The following is a 26,509-nucleotide window of genomic DNA, read 5'->3' as shown; positions in this document are numbered from 1 at the left end:
TTTGCTCGAAATGTAATGGGCACATTTAAAAAACTTTTTTTATGGGAAAAATATTTCTTACCACCAAAATATTTAAGATTCAGGCTCTGTAGTTCATTTAACTAAGCGGGGATCAGCTGTAAGCATTATTTGTTCTGAATGGGTTTGCTTCTCTGTACTGCGATGGACGAATCTGATACAGTATGCTCATACGTTCTTTTCTCGTTTTTTTTAAAATTCTGTCATTATATTTGAATAGGCATCAAGTCTTTATCCATGCTGCTGAGCAAGTCATTCATATTTTGTCATTTATAAGTCACTCAAAATGAGTTGCTTTTATTATCATACCTCTTTTTTATTGTTCCTATGCATTACTCTCTGTACTTTAAACATTTAATTTCATATCATGATAAAAAACATTAATCAACAATTTATAAATATTTGTGTTTCTTTTATGTGCATTTTAATGTGTGCCCCCACAGCACTTCATACATTCATGCGTGATACAGAACCAATTCGCAACACATGTACTTTCTACATTGTCCCTGGACTATTGTTAATTTTCATGCCCAATTATTAAGAGTGCAATTCACCCTGTATGGGCTTGACCTGAAAATAGAAGCACATTTTATTTATTTCCTTATAAATCTTCTTTTGGGTTTCTTCAACATTTAGTTGGTAATTATTTTGACAGTCATGGATGGCACAAGTGTATTTTAATGTCTAAATTTGCTTCAGGAAACTCTTTCTCTGCCGACACACACTGTTTCAGAATAGTAAACCAACTGGCAGAGCATCAGTCATAGTCTTTGAAAATTCTTTGCCTGCGTGGGCGATGCTATCCATGTTTGTTCATCAATCGACACTAATAACGCTGGAAAACTCTTTGATTTGTTAGAAAGGGAGATGTTCCAAGACTAAAGTGTATGTTCTATTTTTATTCTTCAAGTTCTTTACCAATACTTATCTATAGACACATTCAAGATATTGTACCTAAATTGGCTAACAGGACCTGGAAGAGCTTGACATGGTTAGGTCACGCACATGAAATGAGAAGGGAGTGGTTCATCTATATAAATTGTTAAGATCGAATAATTATCAAGCATGCAATACCTTATTGAAACTAATTAGCACTAATGAAGGTGGAGGTGATGTAAAACTATGTAAAATTAATACTGGTTCATAAGCATGGTAGTTGTAAACTCACCAGTACAAGCCTTCAAAGTTATCCATGCTAAAACGAGATACACATTTGCATAGGGTTTGTAGGTGGATCATGTGCTGCTTGGGTGCATGATGTGCTGCATCTGCGCAGCGGGTGATTAGCGAGGAACCAGGTCACAAACTGGTAGATGTCAACACAATGTTTCTATAGTCAACCCAACATAAGACTTTCCAGGTCTCTGAAAGAAGTTAATAGGCTACTGTTCCTCTCATCTGCAAATTCTTCCTTGCCCCCAAGCGTCCAGTGGTTGTGTCAACTTGGTGCTGCAGATGATTACATTTTTGAGAGCCACCTGTCATAGAGATCCTTCCTCCAACATTGTTGTGCTTTGCTCATGATTTATGGAGTCCACTACTTGAAAAGTACAAAAGCCATGGCATAGCTATGCACTTCAAAAGAATTGTAACCGACTTTAATTTTGCTTGGTTTGTCATCGTTAGAGACCAGAGTGAATATTATGGGTAGAAGTACTAGTTTGGAGTCCTATTTCAGAAGAAGGTTGTTTGGTTGCAGAACTGTTGCAAATAGACAAAACCCCTCCTGAACAGATCATTGCAGATTAACAGGCTTTAAACACAGCTTACTTTCTTTCTTCAAAAAATGGACGCTGTTTATAGGTGCGTGGTTAAGGCCTGCTTATATCACTGCAATGCCCTCTTTGCAGGGTTACCTAATTTTCTTCTGATTAGACTGTAGCGTGCTGAGAACCTAGTATTGCTAGCAGCGATAGGCACCCAGAGACGAAATCTTGTCTGCATTGAGGAAATCACCACTCCCTATCTTTAAAGCATTCAAATTTAAGTTCTTATGTGTGGTGTACAACTGTCTCTGTCAACCAACCCTTCAATGGGTTTCTTATAGAATAGTTCCTCACGCTCTTACTCGAAATCTTTGTAGTTAGGAAAAACCTTAAGCAAACAAATCTATATTTAATTGTATCTCTTGGGATCGCTGCTCTCTTTCAGTGCAGAGAACGAATCTTTGGAATGCCCTTGCACTTTATATAAGGACAACTCTTTTGGTCCAAGTGTTAAGACAGTAATGGGGCACTTGGTTGTTTGAGTAAGCAAGTGATAAGATCAGTGCCATGACATCCATGGGGTTAGTGGATGCTTTACAAATGAAGTCAATCAATCAAAATAATTCAAACATGTTCTTGTCAATGAGAAGTTGAGCACACTGAGGATGCGAGCCCCTCTTTCTCTCTTGCGCCTCTCTGCATCTCTCGAAAAAGGGATAGCTTAGTGGGATAATGGAAGACAGACATACTTACAACACATTATGATTGCAGCCCTCAGTTCACAAGTACTAATGAGTGGTGGCAGACTAGTTCGAGACGAGAACATTTCACTAAAAGAGACATAATGTGCAAAAAAGAATGCAATACAAACTGTGACTGCAGTAAAGGTTTCATAGCAAAGTGAGGTATCTGTACTGAAAAGGTTTCCCTTCAGTCTTCTGAAGTGATTTATTCTTTTGAATCTTAGAAGACATCACTCAAAATGGCAAAGTGTGGTGGTTGAATGACACATCTGCTTTCCCAACTCCAATTCCAACTGATGACAACATGCGACGACCAAAGAGATCAGTAAGCATTGAGCGATTTGTGGAGACCTTGGTGGTGGCAGACAAAATGATGGTTGGATATCATGGACGCAAAGACATTGAGCACTACGTTTTGAGTGTAATGAACATTGTAAGTTTGATCCATATTTCTTTGGTAATAGTTTTCAAATTTTACTTTTAGACTTCACGTTTAAGAATAGTTTAAGAAATGTGTGCACTGTTAATGCCCAAAAGTTTGCATGTCATAATATCGTAAACAACTTCATCTGACATACATATCATAGTCTTAATAACACTCACAACAATATTAGAACATTGGGTGTAGAGTTTCTGTTATTAACTCCTATGGGGTGAGCATTTAGGATACAATAATTTTGTCAGATGATATGTAGCCAACGATATTCTGGAACCATACTGCTTTAAATAAGATGAAGAAAATAAAAGGATTCATACATGGTTTGCACATGTTAGAAATGTTGTTTATGAGAGGCAACTTTCCATGAAACAAGACATGTATGGAAGATGCCCTTTATGACCTCAAAAGTCTTTTTGCAGCTTACTACTCTTGGTTGATTTTTGACAATTTACAACGTATGACTGTCCTGACCAAACTGAAAAGAAAAAGAGAGGCAGTTGTTTCTAGGACTAATGATTTTGGGGTATAAAGCGTCTATGAGAGTAGTGTGTCAATGGGTACTCCCTCACGATATATCGCTTGACAGAAATATTGTGTTCGAGGCATATGAGCTGCAGATACTACACTTAGCATTAGATCGTCACCTGGTGTTGGGCTCGGATGATTGCATGTTGTTTTCGCTTTGGAAGAAGTCTTTGTAGTCACGTAATAGGCGACTCCTCCCTTGGACAATAGTGCGCATGGGCATCGGCTTCATCCTTAAATTGTTTTTTTTCCGCCACTGGGTTCGGATGAAAATTTTCCGCTCCGGCTAGAAATAGACTTTTAAAGCACTTTGAAGCGCAAAAAACTTCCTAAAAACTTACTAAACTACTTTCGATATCGACTAACATCGTTTTGACTCCATCAGCTCGATTCCGGTTGTTGATGCGGGCCGGGGGGCCTTTCCACGCCGTGAGGTCTACACCTCATGGAAAGGGTGCCATTCAAGAGACGACACGACATGCAGAGATCAGCTCTGGAACCAGTGGATATCTTCGACGAGGAGGTTCTGCTTGCTCCCGAAGAAGATTCAGATGATCTCCAGATCGTATCAGAGGCAGACGACTCAGATGACTCCATACGATCGGGTAAGTGCGTGAGTACTACTGCCCCTGCACCACACACAGCACCCAGATCAAAGGCAAAGGTCAACACTCCGCCTCCGGGGCCCAGTTGCGACCGAAAAACCACTTCGACAGCCCCGCCATCGAGCCCAGCTCCAAAGAAAGTAACTAAACCTTCCGGTAGCTCAGTACAGAGCAAGCCGCACGTGTCGATCCCACAAGCTCCCTCGGCACCGAAACCGAAAGAAGTCTCGGCTCCAAAACCGTCGACTTCTAAAGACAAGGGTACAAAGCCAGCGTCCGACGCCTCGAAGCCAACAAGACCAGCTTCCACTCCGAAGCCATCGTCTTCGGTACCGAAACCGACAAGGCCTGATTCCGAAGCTCCCAAGCCCTCGAAACAGCCTACGACACCGAAAAACAACAACCTCGGTCTCGAAAACTACGCCTAAGGACATTGTAACACCTCCTAAGGCTAAAGACAGACAGCAACCTCGTCCGCAACTGAAAAAATCGGCACCAACAAAGGTTCCACAAGGAGAAGACCTTTTCCAACCAGATCCTCTGCAAAAGAAGATCGACATTGACCCAAAGACAGGTCATGTATCCACTACACCACACAAGAAGAGGAATGCAGATGCAACATCCACACCTGTAGTTCCTACCAAGAAGTAGGACTCTGCCACATCTCCTATGCACCCTTCTTCTCCTATACTTCCTTCTCCTTCATCACCTGTTCCTCTTAACAATTCACCACAGATATCTCCTTTACATTCTCCTCTTTTATCCTCACACTCACCTCAGAATGATGATGAGTATAGTTTAGGTAGAAAGATAGACACAGATGAGCCTTTCCCATACCCTATAGACTGGGAGTACCCAAACCCACAGGATGTGCCAGATATTCCTGCCCCACAGTCATACCCCTCAAATCCTTCTCCCCCAGAAGATAACATTGGTTTTGGTCACCTGTTGAACAGAGCTGCCATTTACCATGGGGTCCCTATGCATTCTGATGAGGCAGAGGAAGACTTTCTTTTAGACACATTTGAACAATCGCAAAGGTCTGTTCAAATTCTTCCCATGATTAAAGGGGTCATCAAACATGTCGCAGAGATATTTAAGGACCCTGTACGTACTAAGATCCTAAACCCTAGAATTGAGAAAAAATATAGGCCTGCACCTGCAGATCCAGCCTACATTAAAGGACAACTACCATTAGATTCACTAGTTGTGTCAAATGCTATGAAAAGGGCAAACTCACAAACTTCAGTTGAGGCACCCCCACCGGACAAAGAATCCAAGGTAATAGATGCTTCAGGCAAAAGAATAGCTGCGCAAACTACCAACATACGGCGTATAGCTAACACACAAACCCTCCTTTCACGATATGATAGGGCTCATTATGATCAGTTAGAGAAACTACAACATCTACCTGACTAATATAAGGCACAGGCAAACAACCTTATACAAGAAGGCAAGCTAATTTCTAATGCCTCAGTCAAGTGCGCACTAAATGTAGCAGGCACTGCATCTAGAGCTGTAAATACTAGTGTCGTACTTAGGAGACATGCGTGGCTACGTATTTCAGGTTTTAAACAGGAAGGGCAAACTACCATTTTAAATCAACCATTTAATCAAAACCAATTGTTTGGACCAGAAGTAGACACAGCACTTGAAAAGATGAAGAAGGATACAGACACTGCCAAATCTATGGGAGCTTTACAGTCCACACAAGCTAAAAGTTCCTTTTGTCGCTCCTTCTACAGAGGAGGCTCCAAGCAAACTGGTGCAGACAATACTACATCCTTCAAATCTAACACACAAACATCCTCTAACAAGGGATATTTTAGAGGAGGATATTATAGAGGGAATAACAACAAAGGAAGAGGTTGGGGTAACAACAATAATCGAACCTCTTCCACCACAAAACAGTGACTTCCCTCTTCTCCCCCAACAGCATTTCACTCCTGTGGGGGCAGATTAACACAATTCCTGCTTGTCTGGAACTCCATCACAACAGACAAGTGGGTAAGACAGATTATCCAGAATGGCTACTGCCTAGAACTTACAGCAACCCCTCCACACATACCGCCCAGGCAGCTTCCAATGTCTACAGAACACCTTACTCTGCTCAAACTAGAAGTTCTGTCACTTCTACAAAAGGACGCTATACAAATAGTTCCTTTACAAGAACAAGGAACAGGGGTTTACTCGCTGTACTTTCTAATTCCCAAGAAGGACGGGATACTAAGACCAATTCTCGACCTCAGGCCCCTCAATCATTACATACAATCAGATCATTTTCATATGATCACTTTACAACAAGTGCTCCTACTGCTGCAACAAGTCAATTTCCTTACAACACTAGACCTAAAGGATGCCTACTTCCACATTCCTATACATCCTGCTCACAGAAAGTATCTAAGGTTTGTGCTGGAAGGACAACATTATCAGTTCAAACTCCTTCCATTCGGAGTGACAACGGCACCACGAGTATTCACAAAGTGCCTAGCAGTAGTAGCGGTACAAAAGGGGGTGGTGATGGACGGAGCATCTGAATCAATCAAACACTCACACCCAGTCAAAAGATCTGGGTTTAATCCATCACCGTTCTTTAGCCGACTCTGCCACTCCAGTTCAGACATGGCTATATCCAAATCAGTCTGACCCTGTGCCTCATGGGAACAGTCCAACCTGAACTGCCAAGCCATGTCTTCCCTGGACCGGAAACAAGCTTCCGAGGACCGGTTTCTGGCATTCCAACTGTCTTCAGCCCGGCTTGCTTGAATCCAGTGGCAAAGTGAGCAAGGGACTCACGTCTGAGCATACCCTGCCACACTTATGGCGGCCAAAAGCGGTACAAAAGGGGGTGGTGATGGACGGAGCATCTGTATCAATCAAACACTCACACCCAGTCAAAAAATCTGGGTTTAATCCATCACCGTTCTTTAGCCCACTCTGCCACCCCAGTTCAGAGATGGCTATATGCAAATTAGTCTGACCCTGTGCCTCATGGGAACAGTCCAGCCCGAACTGCCAAGCCATGTCTTCCCTGAACCGGAAACAAGCTTCTGAGGACCGGTTTCTGGCATTCCAGCCGTCTTCAGCACGGCTTGCTTGAATCCAGTGGAAAAGTGAGCAAGGGACTCACGTCTGAGCAAACCCTGCCACACTTATGGCAGCCAAAAGCGGTACAAAAGGGGGTGGTGATGGACGGAGCATCTGAATCAATCAAACACTCACACCCAGTCAAAAGATCTGGGTTTAATCCATCACCGTTCTTTAGCCCACTCTGCCACCCCAGTTCAGACATGGCTATATGCAAATTAGTCTGACCCTGTGCCTCATGCGAACAGTCCAGCCCGAACTGCCAAGCCATGTCTTCCCTGGACCGGAAACAAACTTCCGAGGACCGGTTTCTGGCATTCCAGCCGTCTTCAGCCCGGCTTGCTTGAATCCAGTGGCAAAGTGAGCAAGGGACTCACGTCTGAGCATACCCTGCCACACTTATGGCGGCAAAAAGCGGTACAAAAGGGGGTGGTGATGGACGGAGCATCTGAATCAATCAAACACTCACACCCAGTCAAAAGATCTGGGTTTAATCCATCACCGTTCTTTAGCCCAGTCTGCCACCCCAGTTCAGACATTGCTATATGCAAATCAGTCTGACCCTGTGCCTCATGGGAACAGTCCAGCCCGAACTGCCAAGCCATGTCTTTCCTGGACTGGAAACAAGCTTCCGAGGACCGGTTTCTGGCATTTCAGCCGTCTTCAGCCCGGCTTGCTTGAATCCAGTGGTAAAGTGAGCAAGGGACTCACGTCTGAGCATACCCTGCCACACTTATGGCGGCCAAAAGCGGTACAAAAGGGGGTGGTGATGGACGGAGCATCTGAATCAATCAAACACTTACACCCAGTCAAAAGATCTGGGTTTAATCCATCACCGTTCTTTAGCCCAGTCTGCCACCCCAGTTCAGACATGGCTATATGCAAATCAGTCTGACCCCGTGCCTCATGGGAACAGTCTAGCCCGAACTGCCAAGCCATGTCTTCCCTGGACCGGAAACAAGCTTCCGAGGACCGGTTTCTGGCATTCCAGCCGTCTTCAGCCCGGCTTGCTTGAATCCAGTGGCAAAGTGAGCAAGGGACTCACGTCTGAGCATACCCTGCCACACTTATGGCGGCCAAAAGCGATACAAAAGGGGGTGGTGATGGACGGAGCATCTGAATCAATCAAACACTCACACCCAGTCAAAAGATCTGGGTTTAATCCATCACCGTTCTTTAGCTCACTCTGCCACCCCAGTTCAGACATGGCTATATGCAAATCAGTCTGACCCTGTGCCTCATGTGAACAGTCCAGCCCGAACTGCCAAGTCATGTCTTCCCTGGACCGGAAACAAGCTTCTGAGGAACGGTTTCTGGCATTCCAGCCGTCTTCAGCCCGGCTTGCTTGAATCCAGTGGCAAAGTGAGCAAGGGACTCACGTCTGAGCATACCCTGCCACACTTATAGTTCCTTTACAAGAACAAGGAACAGGGGTTTACTCGCTGTACTTTCTAATTCCCAAGAAGGACGGGACACTAAGACCAATTCTCGACCTCAGGCCCCTCAATCATTACATACAATCAGATCATTTTCATATGATCACTTTACAACAAGTGCTCCCACTGCTGCAACAAGGCGATTTCCTTACAACACTAGACCTAAAGGATGCCTACTTCCACATTCCTATACATCCTGCTCACAGAAAGTATCTAAGGTTTGTGCTGGAAGGACAACATTATCAGTTCAAAGTCCTTCCATTCGAGGTGACAACGGCACCACGAGTATTCACAAAGTGCCTAGCAGTAGTAGCAGCACATATCAGGAGACAACAAATACATGTCTTCCCTTATCTAGACGATTGGCTCATAAAAGCCAAGTTATTCAGTCAGTGTTGTCTAACACACACATCAGACAATTCAAACATTGCACGACTTGAAACATTGCACGACTTAGGGTTCACAATAAACTACACCAAGTCGCACCTGCAACCCTCTCATATACATCAGTTTCTAGGGGCTACAATAAACACGTCTACAGCTCTAGCGTATCCCAGTTCAGCAAGGATACAGAGCATTCAAGCCTTAGTCACAGCCTTTCAACACCAACAATCTCTGCAAGCCAGAGTGTTCATGAGACTAATAGGAATGATGGCATCTTGCATCTTCATAGTACCATATGAAAGACTGCAAATGCGTCCGTTACTGGAATATCTAGCACAACAGTGGAACCAGGCTCAAGGTCAACTAACAGACCTGATGTTGGTAGACAGCCGCACACATCGCTCTTTGCAGTGGTGGAATACCAAAAACTTGACAAAGGGGCGACCGTCCCTCGAACCTGTTCCAAAACTAGTGCTCACAGAAGACGCATCTCCCACAGGATGGGGAGCCCATCTCCTACATCATACAACTCAAGGACAATAGAACAGTCAACAAAAATTGTTCCATATCAACCATCTAGAGTTGCTAGCAATATTCTTAGCACTCAAAACATTCCAAGTACAAGTACAAAACAAAACTGTCTTAATCCGGACAGACAACATGACAGCCATGTATTATATACAAAAACAGGGGGGAACACACTCTCTACAACTGTCCCAGCTCGCACAGAACATTTGGAGATGGGCCATTCCACAAAACATATATCTGTTGGCAGAGCACCTTACAGGAGTTCACAATCAGATAGCAGATCTGTTGAGTCGGCAGACACAACAAATTCACGAATGGGAACTACATCCGCAAGTTCGTCAACCATTCTTCCACAAGTGGGGTCATCCAGACATAGATCTGTTCGCCACACACAAAAATGCAAAATGCCCAACTTTCGCCGCCAGGTTTCCACACCCGCTGTCCAAGGGCAATGCGATATGGATGAACTGGTCAGGCAGATTTGCGTACGCTTTTCCGCCACTACCACTAATACCATTAGTAGTACGCAAGCTCAGACAAAAGTCTCTCAAATTAATCCTGGTAGCTCCCACATGGGCACGCCAACCGTTAAAAACCAGAAAGGGTCAAGGCAGCAGACCAGGTCAAGCACTACAAGTTCCAAGTTTCTAAGATTTTGAGTCGGTGCAAAACTTCTTCCTACACCTGCTACCAGTCGGTGTTAAGGTCAAAGGATCCAAATACAAAAAATGGAAGGTGCACTCAATGAGAGTCCAAAGGAAAGAAAGTATATTATAAATCTTCTTCTTTATTAGTAGTTTTTTTTCCACATACAGGCACAGCCAACGCGTTTCGTTCCTTTAACCATATGGAACTTCGTCAGGGCGAATTGATATAGTATTGAAATCGGGATCTATACAAACACGACTCGTGGATTGCAAAAATAGGGTCCTCCAGTAGTTCAAAGGCATGTAACCATTTATATAGAGAAGGTGCACTCAACTGGATACCCCTTAGAGCGTCCAGTGGTGATTCTTATGTTATGCCTCTTAGTCTTCAGGGTTCCGGCGATCTAGGTGGGAAACTGGTTCAAAGTGGAGTGGGTGTCCACAGGCAATCTAATAGTTGCCAAGACGATATCCTGTAATTCCCCCTAGTGCCAGGCTCCAGTGTCGGCATCAGTACAAATAGGAAAGGGTCACCTCAAAATTGCAAAAGCGTCTCGTGGCGGCGACCCGGGACGCCGCCACGAGACGCTTTTGCAATTTTGAGCACCCAACTGCAGGTGCACTGTTGTCATTACCGCGAACACCGAGTTGTATTATGGACCGGTGACCCTTTCCTATTTGTACTGATGCCGACACTGGAGCCTGGCACTAGGGGGAATTACAGGATATCGTCTTGGCAACTATTAGATTGCCTGTGGACACCCACTCCACTTTGAACCAGTTTCCCACCTAGATCGCCGGAACCCTGAAGACTAAGAGGCATAACATAAGAATCACCACTGGACGCTCTAAGGGGTATCCAGTTGAGTGCACCTTCTCTATATAAATGGTTACATGCCTTTGAACTACTGGAGGACCCTATTTTTGCAATGCACGCCAACCGTTGTTCACCACACTGCTAGAACTCTCTCTAGTTCCACACCAAAAGTTACGACTGACTCCATCTCTGCTAACGCAGAACCATGGAGACATCCAACATCCAGACCCAAATCAACTGAATTTGGCGATCTGACTCCTGAAGTCTTAGAGTTTGGTGATCTTAACCTACCACCAGACTGTATGAATATCATTAAAGAGGCCAGGAGACCTACTACCAGAGCTTGTTTTGCTGCTAAATGGAAGAGATTTGCCATTTATTGCAACAATAACCAAATTGATCCCCTGGATGCTTCCATACAGAATATCATTTGCTACCTTTAATATGCCAAGTTACAAAGGTGTAACTTGCATATTCATCCATACGCCTGCACCTTGCAGCAATTGCTGCATATTTACAAAACAGACAACATCTGTCTCTTTTCAGAGTACCTGAAATTAAAGCATTTATGGAAGGATTAAAAAGAATCATCCCACCCAGGTTGCCACCATCTCCAGTGTGGAACCTAAACGTTGCTCTTACAAGACTCATGGGACCCCCTTTTGAGCCTTTACATAAATGTGAACTGCAATTCCTCACATGGTATTGCCTCTCTTAGAAGAGTAAGTGAGATACAAGCTTTCACAATACAAGAACCATTTTTACAATTACATCGTAACAAAGTGGTTTTAAGAACTAATCCAAGATTCCTTCCAAAAGTCATTACTCCTTTTAATTTAAACCAATCTGGAGAGTTACCTGTGTTTTTCCAAAACCCATACTCTGTAGCAGAAAGGGCTCTACACACACTAGGTGTTAAAAGAGCTCTCCTCTACTATATAGAAAGAACTAAGTCTTTTCAAAAAACAAAACAACTGTTCGTGTCTTTCTCTCCACCTCATAAAGGCAACCCCATCTCTATAGGTGGAATTGCAAGGTGGATTGTAAAAGCAAAACGTACATTAACAGTTCCTCCTAGAGCGCACTCCACACGCAAACTGGGAGCCTCTATGGCTTTCTTAGGAAACATCCCCCGAGAGGACATATGCAAGGCAGTAACATGGTCTACAACACACACCTTCACTAAACACTACTGTGTTGATGTGCAAGCCAAACAGCAAGCTGCAGTGGGCCAAGCTGTCCTTAAAACTCTCTTTCAAACTACTGCAACGGATACAGGTGACCACCGCTAGGGGAGACATTGCCGCACAATCGATGCTAAGTGTAGTATCTGCGGCTCATATGCCTCGAATGGAAAATGCTACTTACCAGTATGCATCTGTCCTTGGCATGTAGAGCTGCAGATTACTACACGCCCTCCTGCCTCCCCGGGACCTCTATCCGTTCCAGTTTTATCTTACTTAGATGCACACACATGGACATCCTTTTCTTTAATTCTACTAACTCCATCATTTCCCATCATGGCGAAAAACAATCTAAGGATGGAGCCGATGCCCATGCGCACTATTGTCCAAGGGAGGAGTCCCCTATCTCGTGACTACAAAGACTTCTTCCAAGACGACAACAACATGCAATCATCCGAGCCCAACACCAAGTGGCGATCTAATGCTAAGTGTAGTAATCTGCAGCTCTACATGCCAAGAACAGATGCATACTGGTAAGTAGCATTTTCCATCTAGTACTTTCACTACATTGCAGGTTAAGTATAGTGTAAGTAGATGTGGAGTTAAGGATAGTAATACACACCTTGATGATGTGGTGGTAGGTCATGTAGTGGATGCTGTATTTTTATAGGTCGATATTAACAACCTCTATATAGTGTCATACAACAATAAGAATGCATGTGACAGGAGGATGGGCCACTGGTGCCTTTCAATAAAGCCCCAACAGGAGTAAAAAAGCCACCAAGGCTAAAAGCACCCCATCACGGTTGACAAAGTTGAAGCGGATGGTCAAGCTGAGGTCCACATTGTATTATGGGAAATAACTGCATTACAGAAATAGTTTCTGAAAGACAGATCCATATGCCCCCCTCATGATTTTTTTTTTTTTTTTTAAATATATTTTTATTGCAGAGTTATAAACCACAGGATACAATTAGTCAGCCAGTTCACTCGTGACATCCCCTCGTTCAGTAATAAAACACAAATCGTACACAGCCATTCAGCCCACATCCCGGAGGCCGGGCGGCATAATATTCCACTCGATAGGAAAACATCACGGTGCACATCCCATAGGGACCATGGTTGATATGTCGTTTTACGTATCTGCTTTTACCCCCCCACCCTCAACATCGCTCCCGTCAGCCATTCTAGTGGTAATCAGTGGTACCGCCCATGTCGGGACCTGCCCCAGGTGCTGTAAGTCTATCATGCCTGGCCGCTCCCTCCAGCCATTCCTCACTCCACACAGTACCCCACCATCCTATTAGATTCCAAGGTGCCCTGGCGGGCCACCATCTATTGGCTTCCGACCCACCCCAAACTCCCATTAACCAACCCCCCCAAAGCCCCCCCCCCCTGGCAACTGCTAAGGTGTAGGCCTCGTCCCGACGAGTTGGATGGATCCACTACAGTGCGTGTTATGATACTTTTTGTGTTCGCCCCGCGGTGTCCACTGGCCTAATTCTCACCGTCCTCATCCTCCACCAAAGAATCACGCAAGGCCTGTACCACTAACTCCCATGCACGCGCCGCATCCATTGCCTTCTCAGTCCCCATCTTGACGGCCTGCTTCATCCGGAGCACACTCTCGCAGTCAGACCACCGCAGCAATTCATTCTTCCATCTACGCAGTGAGGGCCCCCCCCTGGACTTCCAATGCCACGATATTTCCCTTTGCGCCAATATCATGCCCAGATCAATGAATTTGCTCGTCACCTTGGTATGTTTGGTGTGCGGGAACCAGAGCAGCAGGCATGCCGCCATATCGAATTCCACCTCCCTGTCAGTCACTTCGTTCAGGAGCTCCCCTACCTCTGCCCAGTAGGCCTCCAAGTGCGAGCACCCCCAAAACAAATGGTCCATGTCCGCTCCCAGAGACGAACACCGTGGGCATCGGGCATCCGGTACCTGAAAGTACCGCTGTAATTTCTCAGGGGTTAAGTAGGCCCTATGGAGCACATAGAAATGTACTTGCTGAAAGCGCGCATTTCTCGTGCCCTTCCACGTGCGCCGCAGGATGTGGCCCCATGCCGTGTCCGGTATGGGCCGGCCCACACTCTCCTCCCATTTAGTCTTGAGCCCCTGGAGCGGTTCCAGTCCCTCATTCAGCATCCTATTTTGGAGGCACGTCACAGCTTTGAACGTACCTGCCGCCATCACCACATACTGGCACGCCATAGTCGTTGTCGGTTCCATGAGCCCCCCTTTCCAGTGCTTCTGTATGGCAGCTACCACCGCCGCGTGCAGGAGGAACCCCCCGTCGGGCAGCCCAAACTGGTCCCGGAGCACTTCGAACTGTGCCAAAGCCCCGTCTATGTATAGGTCGCCTACTACCTGCAGTCCCGCCTCTTCCCAATCCAGCAATGGGGACCAATCTCCCCCGTGCGGCAAGGCCGTCAGCATGCCGATCGGGATCTCCGGTGCATAAGGCCGCGACGCCTTCGCTCTCCGAAGGCTCCTCTGCCAGCACAGCCGGAGTGTCCGTTCCTCCATAGTGAGGCCCCGCAACTCGAGCCTCTGTTGCATGATAATATAGGACAGTACGTGACGTTGTATCCCCCGATCCCGGTCCTCCTCTGGACCCCGAAACACCCTAGCCACGTTCTGCGTAAGGACCTGCAACTGCGCCGCCAGATAATACAGCTCGAAATCGGGCACAGCCATGCCCCCTTCGATCTTGGGGCGAAGTAGCGTGCTCAGGGCCACTCTACGGCGGCCATGCCCCCATAGGAAGCCGATAATCATTGACCTCAGGTCTCTAAAGACCCCCTGAGGAATCCAGACAGGCAGCGTCCGGAAATAGTAAAGGAAGCGGGGGAGCGCCACCATTTTTAAAAGTGCGATCCTACCCAGAACCGTCAGCGGGAGGGTCGACCAGAAGGACAAGCTGCCCCTCAGTGCCCGGACACATCGACCAATGTTGCCCTCCAATAGGTCCACAGTCGCATGATAGATGCGGACTCCCAGATAGGTGAAACAAGATGGCTCCCAGACCACGCCCAAATCGCCGCCGGGGTCGGGCGATCCCGCTCTCAGCGGAAACACACAAGTCTTCGCCCAATTGACCTTAAGGCCCGATAGCCGGCCAAACTCCGACAACAGTTCCATCGCTCCTTCCAATGCCCGCGCCGTGTCAGCGAGGTACAGGAGCAGGTCATCCGCATATAGCGATATATAATGCCACTGCCCGCCGCTGGCTATCCCCGCGTACCTGTCACCCGACCTCGCATGGACCGCCAAAGGTTCCATCGCCAGAGCAAACAGTAGGGGGGATAGGGAGCACCCCTGTCGCATGCCCCTGCCCACCGGGTACGCCGCAGACACCAGACCGCCCAAACGCACCCTCGCCGTCGCCGAGGTATATAAGACCCTCGTCCACCTGCGGAACCCCTCGCCCATGCCAAACCTCTCTAACACTCCATCCAGGAAAGACCACTCCAAACTATCAAAGGCCTTCTCGATGTCCACGGACAGGACCGCCGGAGCTCCCTCCCCATCCAAGATGGCGTCCATTATCCCCACTAGGCGGCGAATATTCAGCGCCGTGCTCCTCGTGGGTATGAACCCGGCCTGGTCCCTGTGTACCAAGCCCGTCATGTGTGGGGCCAGCCTAGTGGCTAGGATTCGGCTCAGAATCTTGTAATCCACCGTCAACATGGATAGCGGGCGGTAGGACCTTACATCCGTTGCGTCCCGGCCAGGCTTTAGGAGCGGTACAATCAAGGCCTCTCGCATGGACCCAGGCAATTCCCCAGCCTCAAAAGCTTCCGTATACACCACCAGAAGCCTGGGAGCCAAGCTGTCCACATACTGTTGGTAAAATTCAATCGGCAGTCCGTCCACCCCGGGCGTTTTATTTCGGGCCATATGTTTGATGGCCACCCGTATTTCTGTGAGCGTGATCGGGCCACCCAGCTCCTTCGCATCCTCTTCGTCCAGGACCGGAAGCTGCCTCTCCCCCAGGTATTCCGCAATGTCCTGAACCCCCACTCCCAGCTGGCTCTGGTACAATTCCTCATAGTACCCCCTAAAACATTCCAATACCGCTGCCTGGGAGTACACCATCTCCCCCCGCGCATTACTAATGCTGAGGACCGGGCAGCCCCTAAGTTCCGGGTTAGCTAGTCTGGCCAAGAGGGTGCCCACCTTGTCCCTTTCTGCATGTGCTCTGATGATATACTGCCTGTAGTCGTAACACCTTAAGCGTTCCGTCTCAGTGGCAACCACTTCCTTCGCTTCCAATAACTGAGTCTGCAAATCCGGCCTAGCCAGCCTGCGGCGCTCCAAGTCCCTCAAAGTCTCTTCCGCTTTCATGAGTGCATTCAACACAGTCGTGCGAGCATTCGAAAACCTACCCAAACACACCCCTCTCACCACCACTTTCATTGCATCCCATTCAGTGGACCTACTCGTGGCCGTGCCCTCATTCACTCCGAAATAGCTATCAATGCCTTGCTGGACCGCGTCGCTGAACACAGAATCCTCAAGCGTCTCCGGCCGAAGCCGCCATGTTGGTATCACTGAGCGCTCCCGCTGCCACTGAATGTGTACCAATAGGGGGTTATGATCTGAGATGGTCCTAGCCAGGTACTCCGTATGAGAAATCAATGGGGCTAGGCACCCACCACAGAGCACCGAATCAATCCTGACATGCAGATCATGGAGAGCAGAGTAAAAGGAATAATCCCTGGCTTCCCTGTGCCGCTCCCGCCAGACATCCAGCAACCCCCATCTATCCTGCCAGTCCTTCCTGTGCGCGGCCAACCTGCGCACCGGGGAGTCCACCAGAGGGGGATGGGACCTATCCAGAGCCACATCCGTGATCGAATTGAAGTCCCTCCCTAACACTATCGGGCCCGCCAGGAAAGAGGCCAAGGACCCCGAGAGGCCATCAAAGTATCGAGCTTGATCAGTGTTCGGCGCATACACACAGCAGAAAACCACATCCCTTCCATATAACCTCCCCTCCACCGCCACAAACCGGCCATCTGGATCTACCACTTGATTCAGGACTTGAAAGGGTATCCCCGCCCTCACCCAGATCAGCACCCCCCTGGCATACGCTGAGTAAGTGGTGCCAAACACCTGGCCCCGCCATCTTTTCTGCAAAGCAGCGCACTCTTTTTTGGTGAGATGAGTCTCCTGTAGCATAGCGATCTGAACCCCCCTACGCACTAGGAATGCATGGACTTTGTGACGTTTCACCATAGTTCGCAGCCCCCGGACATTCCACGTCAGGCATTTCAAATTAGGTAACGTCCCCATTCCAACTTCGAGCAGTCCGATTCAAATAACGAAGGTTCACAGCCCCCCCAATGCAGTTGCCCCCCCCGAACATACCCAGAACAGAAAAACTCCCCAAACCCCACTCCCCAGGACAGAGCACACGAACCCAATGTCAGCCCCCATCCAAACCTTGAACCAACTTCTCACACTCTTACCCTGTGGTCTCCACCACAGTCGGCCTTAAGGGCCCAAGGGGGGTGAGTCACCGCCGACCCCAGCTAGCGGAGCCCGCGCTCCGCGCCTTCATCCCCTACTAAGCACTCAGCCCCCCCACCCGGCAACCCGCCCTCCACCAACAGGATACCACCCTACCATGAAGTCTCGATCAAGTCCCAAAACAGTCTCAGCCGCAAAATATGCCATCCGATGTCTGTGGGGTCACTATCGGCCCCTTCGAGCTTTCCGCCTCTGAGAGTTCTTCTCCCGTCCTGCTGCCTTCCCCGCCTGAGTCCGATTCTGCCAGTTCACTAGTCTGTTGCGACCCCGTAATGGCCGCCGTCGCTGCGAGTGCGTCCCTCTTCTCCGCCGCCATTTGAGCCTCCCGTTTCTCCCGCTGGCGCCTGTTGCGGGACCTGATGCGCTGTGATTGCCTCACCCGGGGCGGCTTAGGCTGGTCTCGCCTACTTTTATGCGACCTGTCCGTCCCCGCTCTATACGACTCCAGCCATTGCCAAACTTCATCCGGAGTCTGAAAAAAGTGCGTAGTGCAATCCATTATGATCCGCAGCTTGGCCGGGTAGAGCAAGGAGTACTGGATGCCTTCCTCCCTGAGCTCCTTCTTCACCGCTAGGAACGATGCCCTGTTCTTCTGGACCGCTTGGGTATAGTCCGGGAATATTGTGACCTTACTGTTCTCCACCTCATATGGGCCCGACATCCTGGCCCGCTGGATGAGGAGATCCCGGTCCTTATAGTGGAGGAGCCGCACCACCATCGGTCGGGGGGGGGGCGGCCAAGCCCCGGCGGACGAGCAGGTACCCGGTGAGCTCGCTCCAGAGTGAAAAAAGGAGTAAGCCCCTCCGGCGCCACCACAGTGCGGAACCAGTTCTCCATATAGGCCACCGCATCCTCCCCCTCAATCCTTTCCGGCAGGCCTACGACCCGCACGTTGTTCCGTCTATTGCGGCCTTCGGCATCCTCCGCCCGTCGCTCCAGCGAGTCCAGCCGGGCCAATATATCCGTGATCCTGTGTTCCGCGGTCACCACCGATGGCTTCAGGTCCAGCAACAGTTGGTCATGGTCCTTGACCCTGTCCGCCAGCTTCGCGTGGTCCGCTCGTAGCAGCCCCAGGCCCGTGGCCACTTGGGCGATGTCTTGGTGCAGCGCCTCCTTGGTCGAGGTGATCGCATCGAGTATGGCATCCAAGCGCCGGTTCAGCCGCTGTTCCTGGTCCAGCTCCGGGGAGGGAATCTCGCCCAGCCGAGTTGATGTCGCCGGGGCCCCCTCAGCATGCTCCTCGGCCATCGGCCCTCCGGTCGCCGCCATATCAGGGTGCTGCGTCACAGGCCCAGGAGCCCGTTTGACGTCTGCGCTCGTGGTTCAATGCCAGCCCCCTGGCACCGGGCAGTGTTCAATGTCGCCACCGATGCCCTCGGGAGCAATGACCAGCTTGACGAACTCCGTTCAGCTGACCCCCTCGGGAGCCCGAGGGGGGAAGTATGGGTCTCGGGACGGCGGCCAGCGAGGGTCCCCAAGGTCCTGGCGAGGCAAGTCAGCGTCCCCTGGTCTCTGGACAGAGCACCGCCGATCCTAGTGCCTCGAACAGCCGATTGCAGGATCTCCTGCCAGTCGGCGACAACTCGGCTCAAAGCTGAAGTTCGGGGCCGCCCGACCTCCTCGCCGCCATTTTCTTCGCACTCTCGGCAACACCTCTGTCGTCTCCTCGACCCGGTCTCCTCGGGGCCAGCAGTCCCCCAACAACTCTCCGATCGCGCCCGGCTGTCCCCTTACACTTCAGAGAGCAGGAGCGTCGTCTCCGGGTCGCCCAGGGTACCGAAAACAGGAGAATTAGCGGGATTCCGCGCGGAGCTGCGAGCTCACGCCGCCATCCCGATCGGCGTCCAAGCCACGCCCCCATGCCCCCCCTCATGATGACATGTTAAGGGTAATAAGAAAAGAAAATAGCCACTCAATATCATGCCACTCTTGATGGCTGCACTATATCGCGCTTGAGACCTGCAGCACCATTATTTCCAGTGCACATGTTTGCAGCTCTTGGCAAGTAGGGCTCAGGCCATTGCTTCTGTGGCAGCGTCTGCACATTTTTAGCAGCCCTGCTTGCAAACTTGTGCCTAGCTGCCGCCACCTTTGCATGTTTGTTTTAAGGTACTCCTGCAGCTGGCTCATGCTCAGCAGCTGTAGGCGTGTGATCTGGAGAGACAGCCAACCACCGCGTAACCCTCGACTTACCCATTTTTCTTGCAGCCACTATCCCATTCCATACAGGTTGTTCCCAAGGAAGTTGGAGTAGGCAACGTTTTTCTTTAGACAAATCCAAGTATGCTCGTAGGAGGCTGGCTTAGTTTATGGTGCTCGCTTTTGTAAGTGTAGAACTCTGCACTAATCCATGAAACCCTTATGGTGATTTTAGTGGTCTTAGGCAACCTTAGAAAACTCTCTAAGTGGTAGCTGTGGAGAGCAGCCTTCGGGCTTAGTCCAGGAGTGCAAAGCAGCTTGTTTTACCGGCACTTAATCTTATGGTATGAGTTAAGTGTAAAAGAATCACACAATGTCATCATAAAAATGATGTATTTATTATTAACACTCACTAACGCATGTATTATCTCCTTCTCGAAGATTATAAACACAATACACGCAGTACTTTGTCAATAGACTAGGTAAATAGCACAGAATACACAGTGGTCTCCAGGGGAAACTAAACCATATCCTAAAATAGTGTGATGCGAACCATGACTTAAGTCAAGAGAGGACTCTGAAGATGTAGAAGAGTGCGGGACCCAAGGAACCACCTAAGTTGAGTATATCGGAACCCCACGGAGGCCGTGTGCATTGTGAAAACATGACAGCGTACTCAATGCAAGTCTATCTGTAGGTTGCGGTTTCAATTTTAAAGAAGGAGGACTCTTCCCAGTGAACCCTGAATAAACCACATGGAATATGGAAGGTTTAATAGTCATCCCACCCGTGAAAGTCCCAGGAACCAGGATACCTACACCAGGGAAGCCGGGTGCATACATGAGTAGTGACGTCGGAAACCACCGTAGACCACAATGGAGGACTTCAGGAAAGATGCCACTGACGAGGAAGGTGAAAGTGTCTGATGGACCCTCAAAGTGAATTCAGGATGAGAGATACCTGCAAGCAGAGGGAACATAGTCATTTGCCACTCTGGAGTGACTTGCAGGCACAGGAGACGAATGTTCACCGATGTCAGAGATGCAGAAGAATTTGACGGTGCTCTTGAAGTTGCAGCTGTGTGGACCAGGCGATGCTGTAGAAGCCCAGGAGCTGCTCACGAGCTGTCCCACGTCAGATGAGTTGAGTGCCAAGGGGTCAGTGTCCAGCAGGGTCATCAATGAGCCTTGGCAGAGGCAAACATTGTAGTCGACGAAAAAGGTGCAGAGTCGGGCCCAGCAATGTCCAAGTGACTCACCACGAGCAGGTAAGTCTGAGCAGACTCCGAGCAAGCAGGGGAGCCGGAATCGAAAAATACCCTTAAGAGGACCCACAGGCTGGAGGCACAGGAGTCGCAAGAGGACCTTGAGCAGCTCACCAAAGGATGAAGGCCCACAGTGCAAAGGATGTGGTGCAGGCGAAGATCTTGGCTGCAGGAGATGCTTAAGGCTGGAGCTTCTTGGAGCCCGAAGATCTCTGGAGAAGAGTGTCAACAACCCTTGGCAACGGCAAGTCAACACAGTGCTCAGGGGTACCTCTCCAGTGGTTCTTACAAGGGATACTGGCCTCCAACTTGTTAGGAAGACAGTACAGGCCTGTAGGGGATTGTAGAAGCGCCACCTGTGTTTCTGAACCTTTCGAAGTCTGTAGGAGCTCAGGAACAGCAGACTGGTCAGCTTTGTTGCTGTGCCTGCAGATGCAGGGAAGTGACTCCTTCACTCCAAGGGAGATTCCTTTGGGTGTCTTGGATGTCCACAGGACTTGTGAAGAACCTGTATGAAGCGCAGGCACAGACATTGCAGCAGACTTGCAGGACGACGAGATCAGGAGCAGCAGGATTCTTCCTAGTTGCAGTCTCGGTTCCCAAGAGCATAGTCCAGCGGTTTCCAGAGTTCCCAGACTGTCGAAGTTGAAGTGATGTTGGATCTGAACCCTGTCCTACAACAAATCTAGGGCTCCACACACAGGTAAGACCCTAAGTGCCCTAGGGAAAGGGTTGGGACGATTCAGCGGTGCCTCCCAGAGGAGAGGCTGGACAATGGGGAGGATACGGCCAACGACTCTCCGAAATGGTTTGAATTGGAATATGCACAGAGGGTACCAAATGGGTCCTTTGATGAAGGATGAGTGGCACTGGCAAACACCCCCACCCTGTCCCAATACACTACCTATTGTCCTACCTTCCTCTGCTCGAGCTTGGCTCAGCAGCAGGCGGGCAGAATCGTGTCTCTTGTTGGAAGCAGCTATAGTTTGCTGTCCAGGTCTAGAAGACTGGTACCGGGAGCGCTGAGGACCTCTCTGAGGAGCGTTACAGTGATACCAAAAACTCCTCATGCAGGGGCACCCTCACACTTAGAACCGAGAACCTTGCATTCAGGATTGAAAGGCCTACCTTAGGGGTGACTTATAGGTTTTAAGTGCAGTGACCTCAGATATAAGGAAACTTAAATCATCATACGTGGTGCTTGCACCAGCTTACACAGGCTGCAATGGCAGGCATGTGGTCACAATTTGAGTGGTCTCTCATGGGTGGCATAATACATGCTTCAGCCCATGGGAGACCCCTGGTGTACCTATGACCTGGGTGACCTGGGTACCTTAGTACCATATACTAGGGACTTACTAGGGTACAAAAGTAGCCAATCTGGAGTGTACCTAAATACTCCAATTTAGGGTAGAAGCACTGAAACTGGGGTCCTGATTAGCAGGATCCCGGTCAGACTAGTCAGTAAAACATAATGACACTAGCAAACAGTGGGGTGACCATGAAGGCAGATCCTACTTTCCTACAAGGCTCCTATGTGAGTTTGCAACTATCTAAGTCTAGAATGAATGACATGATGAATCACTGGATAGCTTTCTGTTTGAAGGGTGTAAAAGGGAAAGCCAGTGGAAGAAAGTGCACTGCAATGCATTCAGTGTTTTCTGAACCTTCATTGCCCACTCGTTTCTCTTGTCCCATTCTTTTCTCCAGTATTGGATCTTCCATGATTCACATGCTTGAGTCATTCCCCATCGTCAACGTGGGAGTCCCACGATACCATAAAACAGCAGTATGTATCACTATCATAGCCTATAATTGCAATGAAAAAGTCAGTTTAATAGCCTATCTATGTCCCTTTTTACTCCAAACAGAGGCGGAGTCCCTCAGATTTTCTACCGCACGTCATGTGAAGTCTCCCTAAGCTCTGCTGAGTTTCTTCAGCTATTACTTCCTTTTGGATCATTCGAGATTATATTTCATGTTTCATTTCTCTAACCCTGACACTAATATGTCAGAGTAGCAGAAAGCAAGGAAATGGACTTCAAAATATGTCTAACCTTTTCCTCAAAAACTCTCATGTTCAGAGAGATGAGGCTATTATGGGGACTGCAGAAACTTAAATCTGTCACTTCTGATGAAGACATTGAGGATTCCTTCACCTCATACGAGAGGTCAAAGGGAGAGGTTGTGCGAAGGGTCTCCATAGGGCTTGCAGAAAAGCCCTAAAAAACACACCAAGAGTCCTGATAGTGCACTTCTCACAGATAGAGAGAGACAATTGGAAAAAACTTCCTCAGAGGCAGACCCTACAACTCCTTCTTCAGCCCTGACACTACATCAGAATCATTGTCAACTATTACTGCCTCACCATTAATGGCCTCGTCTGCGATGGCCTCATCAACGATGGCATCGTCCATGACGGTCATCTATGATGGCCTAATCTTCGATGGACATCTACAACGACCTCATCTATGTCATCTGTGACAGCCTCATCTATGATGGTGGCCTACGAGGGTCATCGACGACAGCCTCATCTACGAAGGTCATCTAGGACAGCCGAATCTACGACGGTCATTGACAACAGCCTCATCTACGCCGGTCATCTACAATGGCCTCATCTATGACGGTTGTCTATGATAGTGGTCTACGATGGCCTCATCTATGACGGTGGTCTACGATGGCCTCGTCTATGACAGCCTCATCTAGGATGGTTGTCTTTGATGGCCTCGTCAACGACGCTCAGCTACGATGGTCCTCTATGACGCTCATCGACGACAGCCTCATCTGCAATGGCAATCTACGACAGCCTCATCTACGATGGCTGTTTACGACAACTACATCTGAGATGGCCGTCTACAATTTCCTCATCTGCGATGGTCGGCTACGACAGCCTCATTTATGATAGCCTCCTCCATGGTGGCCTCATCTAGAAATAGCCTCAATTATGAATGACATCATCTACAATGGTTACATCTATGACAGTCGTCTACAATGACCTCTTCTACAACGGTTGTCAATGACAGCCTTATCTGTGATGGTGATCTACGAATGGCCTTATCTATGAATGGCCTCATCTATGAATGGTATCATCTGTGATGACCCTCTACGACAGTCTTGTCTACGACTGCCTCATCTGTGATGGTTTTCAATACAGTCGTCTATGACGACGGCCTCGTCTGCGATAACCTCGTCTACGATAACCATACAAAGGCCTCGTCTACGATGACCTCATCTGCGGCGGCTTCATCTATGACTGCATCCTCTACAACGGCCTCGTCTACGATGAAGGCCTTATTGACAACAAACAATGTTGATGTCAGCCTAGTCATCGACATCCACTACGATCTCAATAACAATACTAATGACGAAAGCACCATAGTCATCAACAAGAACAAATATTATGCAAAATAGCTTAATGTCACAATTTAAGGGGACTAATATGAGCATGTCTACAACAGTCAGCAATATATGGAGAGGCAACATGTGGAGCAATTTCACCACTTTGCTCCGCCTCCAACTTCAGGGCATGGGTCAGGTCTACCTAGCTCTAGTACTAGACCTGCAGTAAATGCTACAAGATTACTTCTAACACTTTCCAGAGCCTGCAAGGTCACATCATGCCCAATATGTCCATATCTTCCGATGCTCCTGCAACTGAAAGAGTGATCCCAGTGTCAAATATTACCATTCTTCCTGAGAACGACCTGTTCACATCTGGTGATGATAGAGAGAAGGCCCACAACTGCTGGATTCCCCACCAAATTATTTTTTATGGTTTCCAGACCCTTAAAGAACGAGCTGCCAAATGCTTCCAAGTTCCAAAAGCAAATAAGCAATGGTTTGTTCTCTTTCTGATTTTAAGTAAAAAAGCTGTAAGACCTATTTCAATTGTTGATATATCTGGGAGGAATTGCAATCATGGAAAACCCTGTCACTCATAACCCCGCCTAACCAGCAAGGAAACGTTCTCAACTTCGCTGGGTGCTACTGTATCAGCTGCCAATTCACTGGTAATATGGGGCAGGTATAACCATGAGATGTAGTCAGACATTGCCACATATATATAATTTCTGCAGGAGGACAGTAAGGGCAGAAACATAACAGATTTTGCGGTGGTCGAAACGTCCTCATTAGTAAACGTAGATTGCGCTATATATAGCTTCAATAGGTTTCCCACAACTGGCAGGGTCCTTAGCCGCCAACGTTGGTTGAAGGCCTCCACATTTAGAACCTGAGGTGCAGATATATCTAATATGTTACCTTACCATGGTGATGCTGTGTTTGGTAAGTATGTCGACGACGCCTTGCAAGCAGTCGAGGCTGATACTGACACCGCAAGATTTTTTGGCACATTCAATTTTGAAAGAAGCACCCTTTAGAGGGACCTGTGAAAAAGATACTTATCTGTATCAAGGAGGATACCCGAGGCATCAGACCTAGCAACGCTATCAGTAGCCCTTAGGCTAGCTTGTCTATAATGACAAAGTTCTGGTGCTGCTTACACCTTCCTGTGGGAGGCACAATTCCAAAATGTTGTTTGTCATCTTTGGCAGAAAATAGTTTCTGACAAATAAGTCCTGGATCTCAAAAGATATGTTCAGGCGTTGGAGTTTACCTAGATTCCGCTCACCATCCCACCAAAACAAGGGTGCCCCCCCCCCCCCCCCCCTTATCTGCATCTGCTTTGGAAAGAAGTGCTAACTTTGCTAATCAAAGGTTCTATAGAGAAAGACTTACCTTCTCAGCAAGGAACAGGCTTCAATTCTCGTTTTCTTTCTTCATAGACACGAAAACAAAGGATTGGCGATCTAACATAGACCTCCGGAAATTAAATAAGTATTTTTGAAGCCAATACTGTTACATGGTCACTCTCTCCAACACCACATGACAGCTCGGAATTTACTGGATTCATACTTACACATTTCCTCCCACTCATCAAAGTTCTCCCATTTTCTCAGGACGGAGGGTCATCCGGTATTCCCGTACATCTGCAACTAGTTGATAAAAGCACCTATGGCATTTCAAGTGTCCAAGGCCGCAGAGGCTTGCCTAAATTTGTTTCACAAACTAGATCTCCTTGTGAATTATCAAAGATCATCCATCCAAGAAGATTCTGTTCCTAGGCAGCAACACTAGATACCGTCCAAGGCGAAGACTTTCTATCCCAAGCCAAACAACAAACTCCTAGGAACTGGCTCTCAAACTAAAAAAAACACACAAAAACCCATTTAGTGCATCTGTTAAATTATCGTCTGGACATCATGTCCTCAGTGATCAATATGATCCCTCTTGCACACCTGAAAATTAGACTCTTACAGGAACAGCTACAAAAACAATAGACTCAAACAAAAAAATCATTCAAGGGCCTGGTGATCTTCACACAGGTATGATGAAAGCTCTAGGCTGGTGGTCCCAGACCTCCCACTCTTACCTCAAATACCTCACT

The 26,509-nt window shown here is 48.1% G+C and overlaps 1 protein-coding gene across 1 annotated transcript in view; it reads left to right on the top strand.

Moving 5' to 3' along the window:
- The window catches only part of ADAMTS6 (ADAM metallopeptidase with thrombospondin type 1 motif 6), a 1,724,075-nt gene that overhangs the window by 234,972 nt on the left and 1,462,594 nt on the right, over positions 1-26,509 (top strand). The window contains exon 5 of the mRNA XM_086963486.1: positions 2,692-2,900. Coding sequence (XP_086819612.1) covers positions 2,692-2,900 — 209 coding nt within the window. The remainder of the gene's footprint in view (positions 1-2,691; positions 2,901-26,509) is intronic.

The sequence above is a fragment of the Lissotriton vulgaris genome, chromosome 3_1 (genome assembly GCF_964263255.1).
Source record: "Lissotriton vulgaris chromosome 3_1, aLisVul1.2, whole genome shotgun sequence".
Classification (NCBI taxonomy): domain Eukaryota; kingdom Metazoa; phylum Chordata; class Amphibia; order Caudata; family Salamandridae; genus Lissotriton; species Lissotriton vulgaris.
This window is presented reverse-complemented; position numbering and strand designations above follow the sequence as displayed.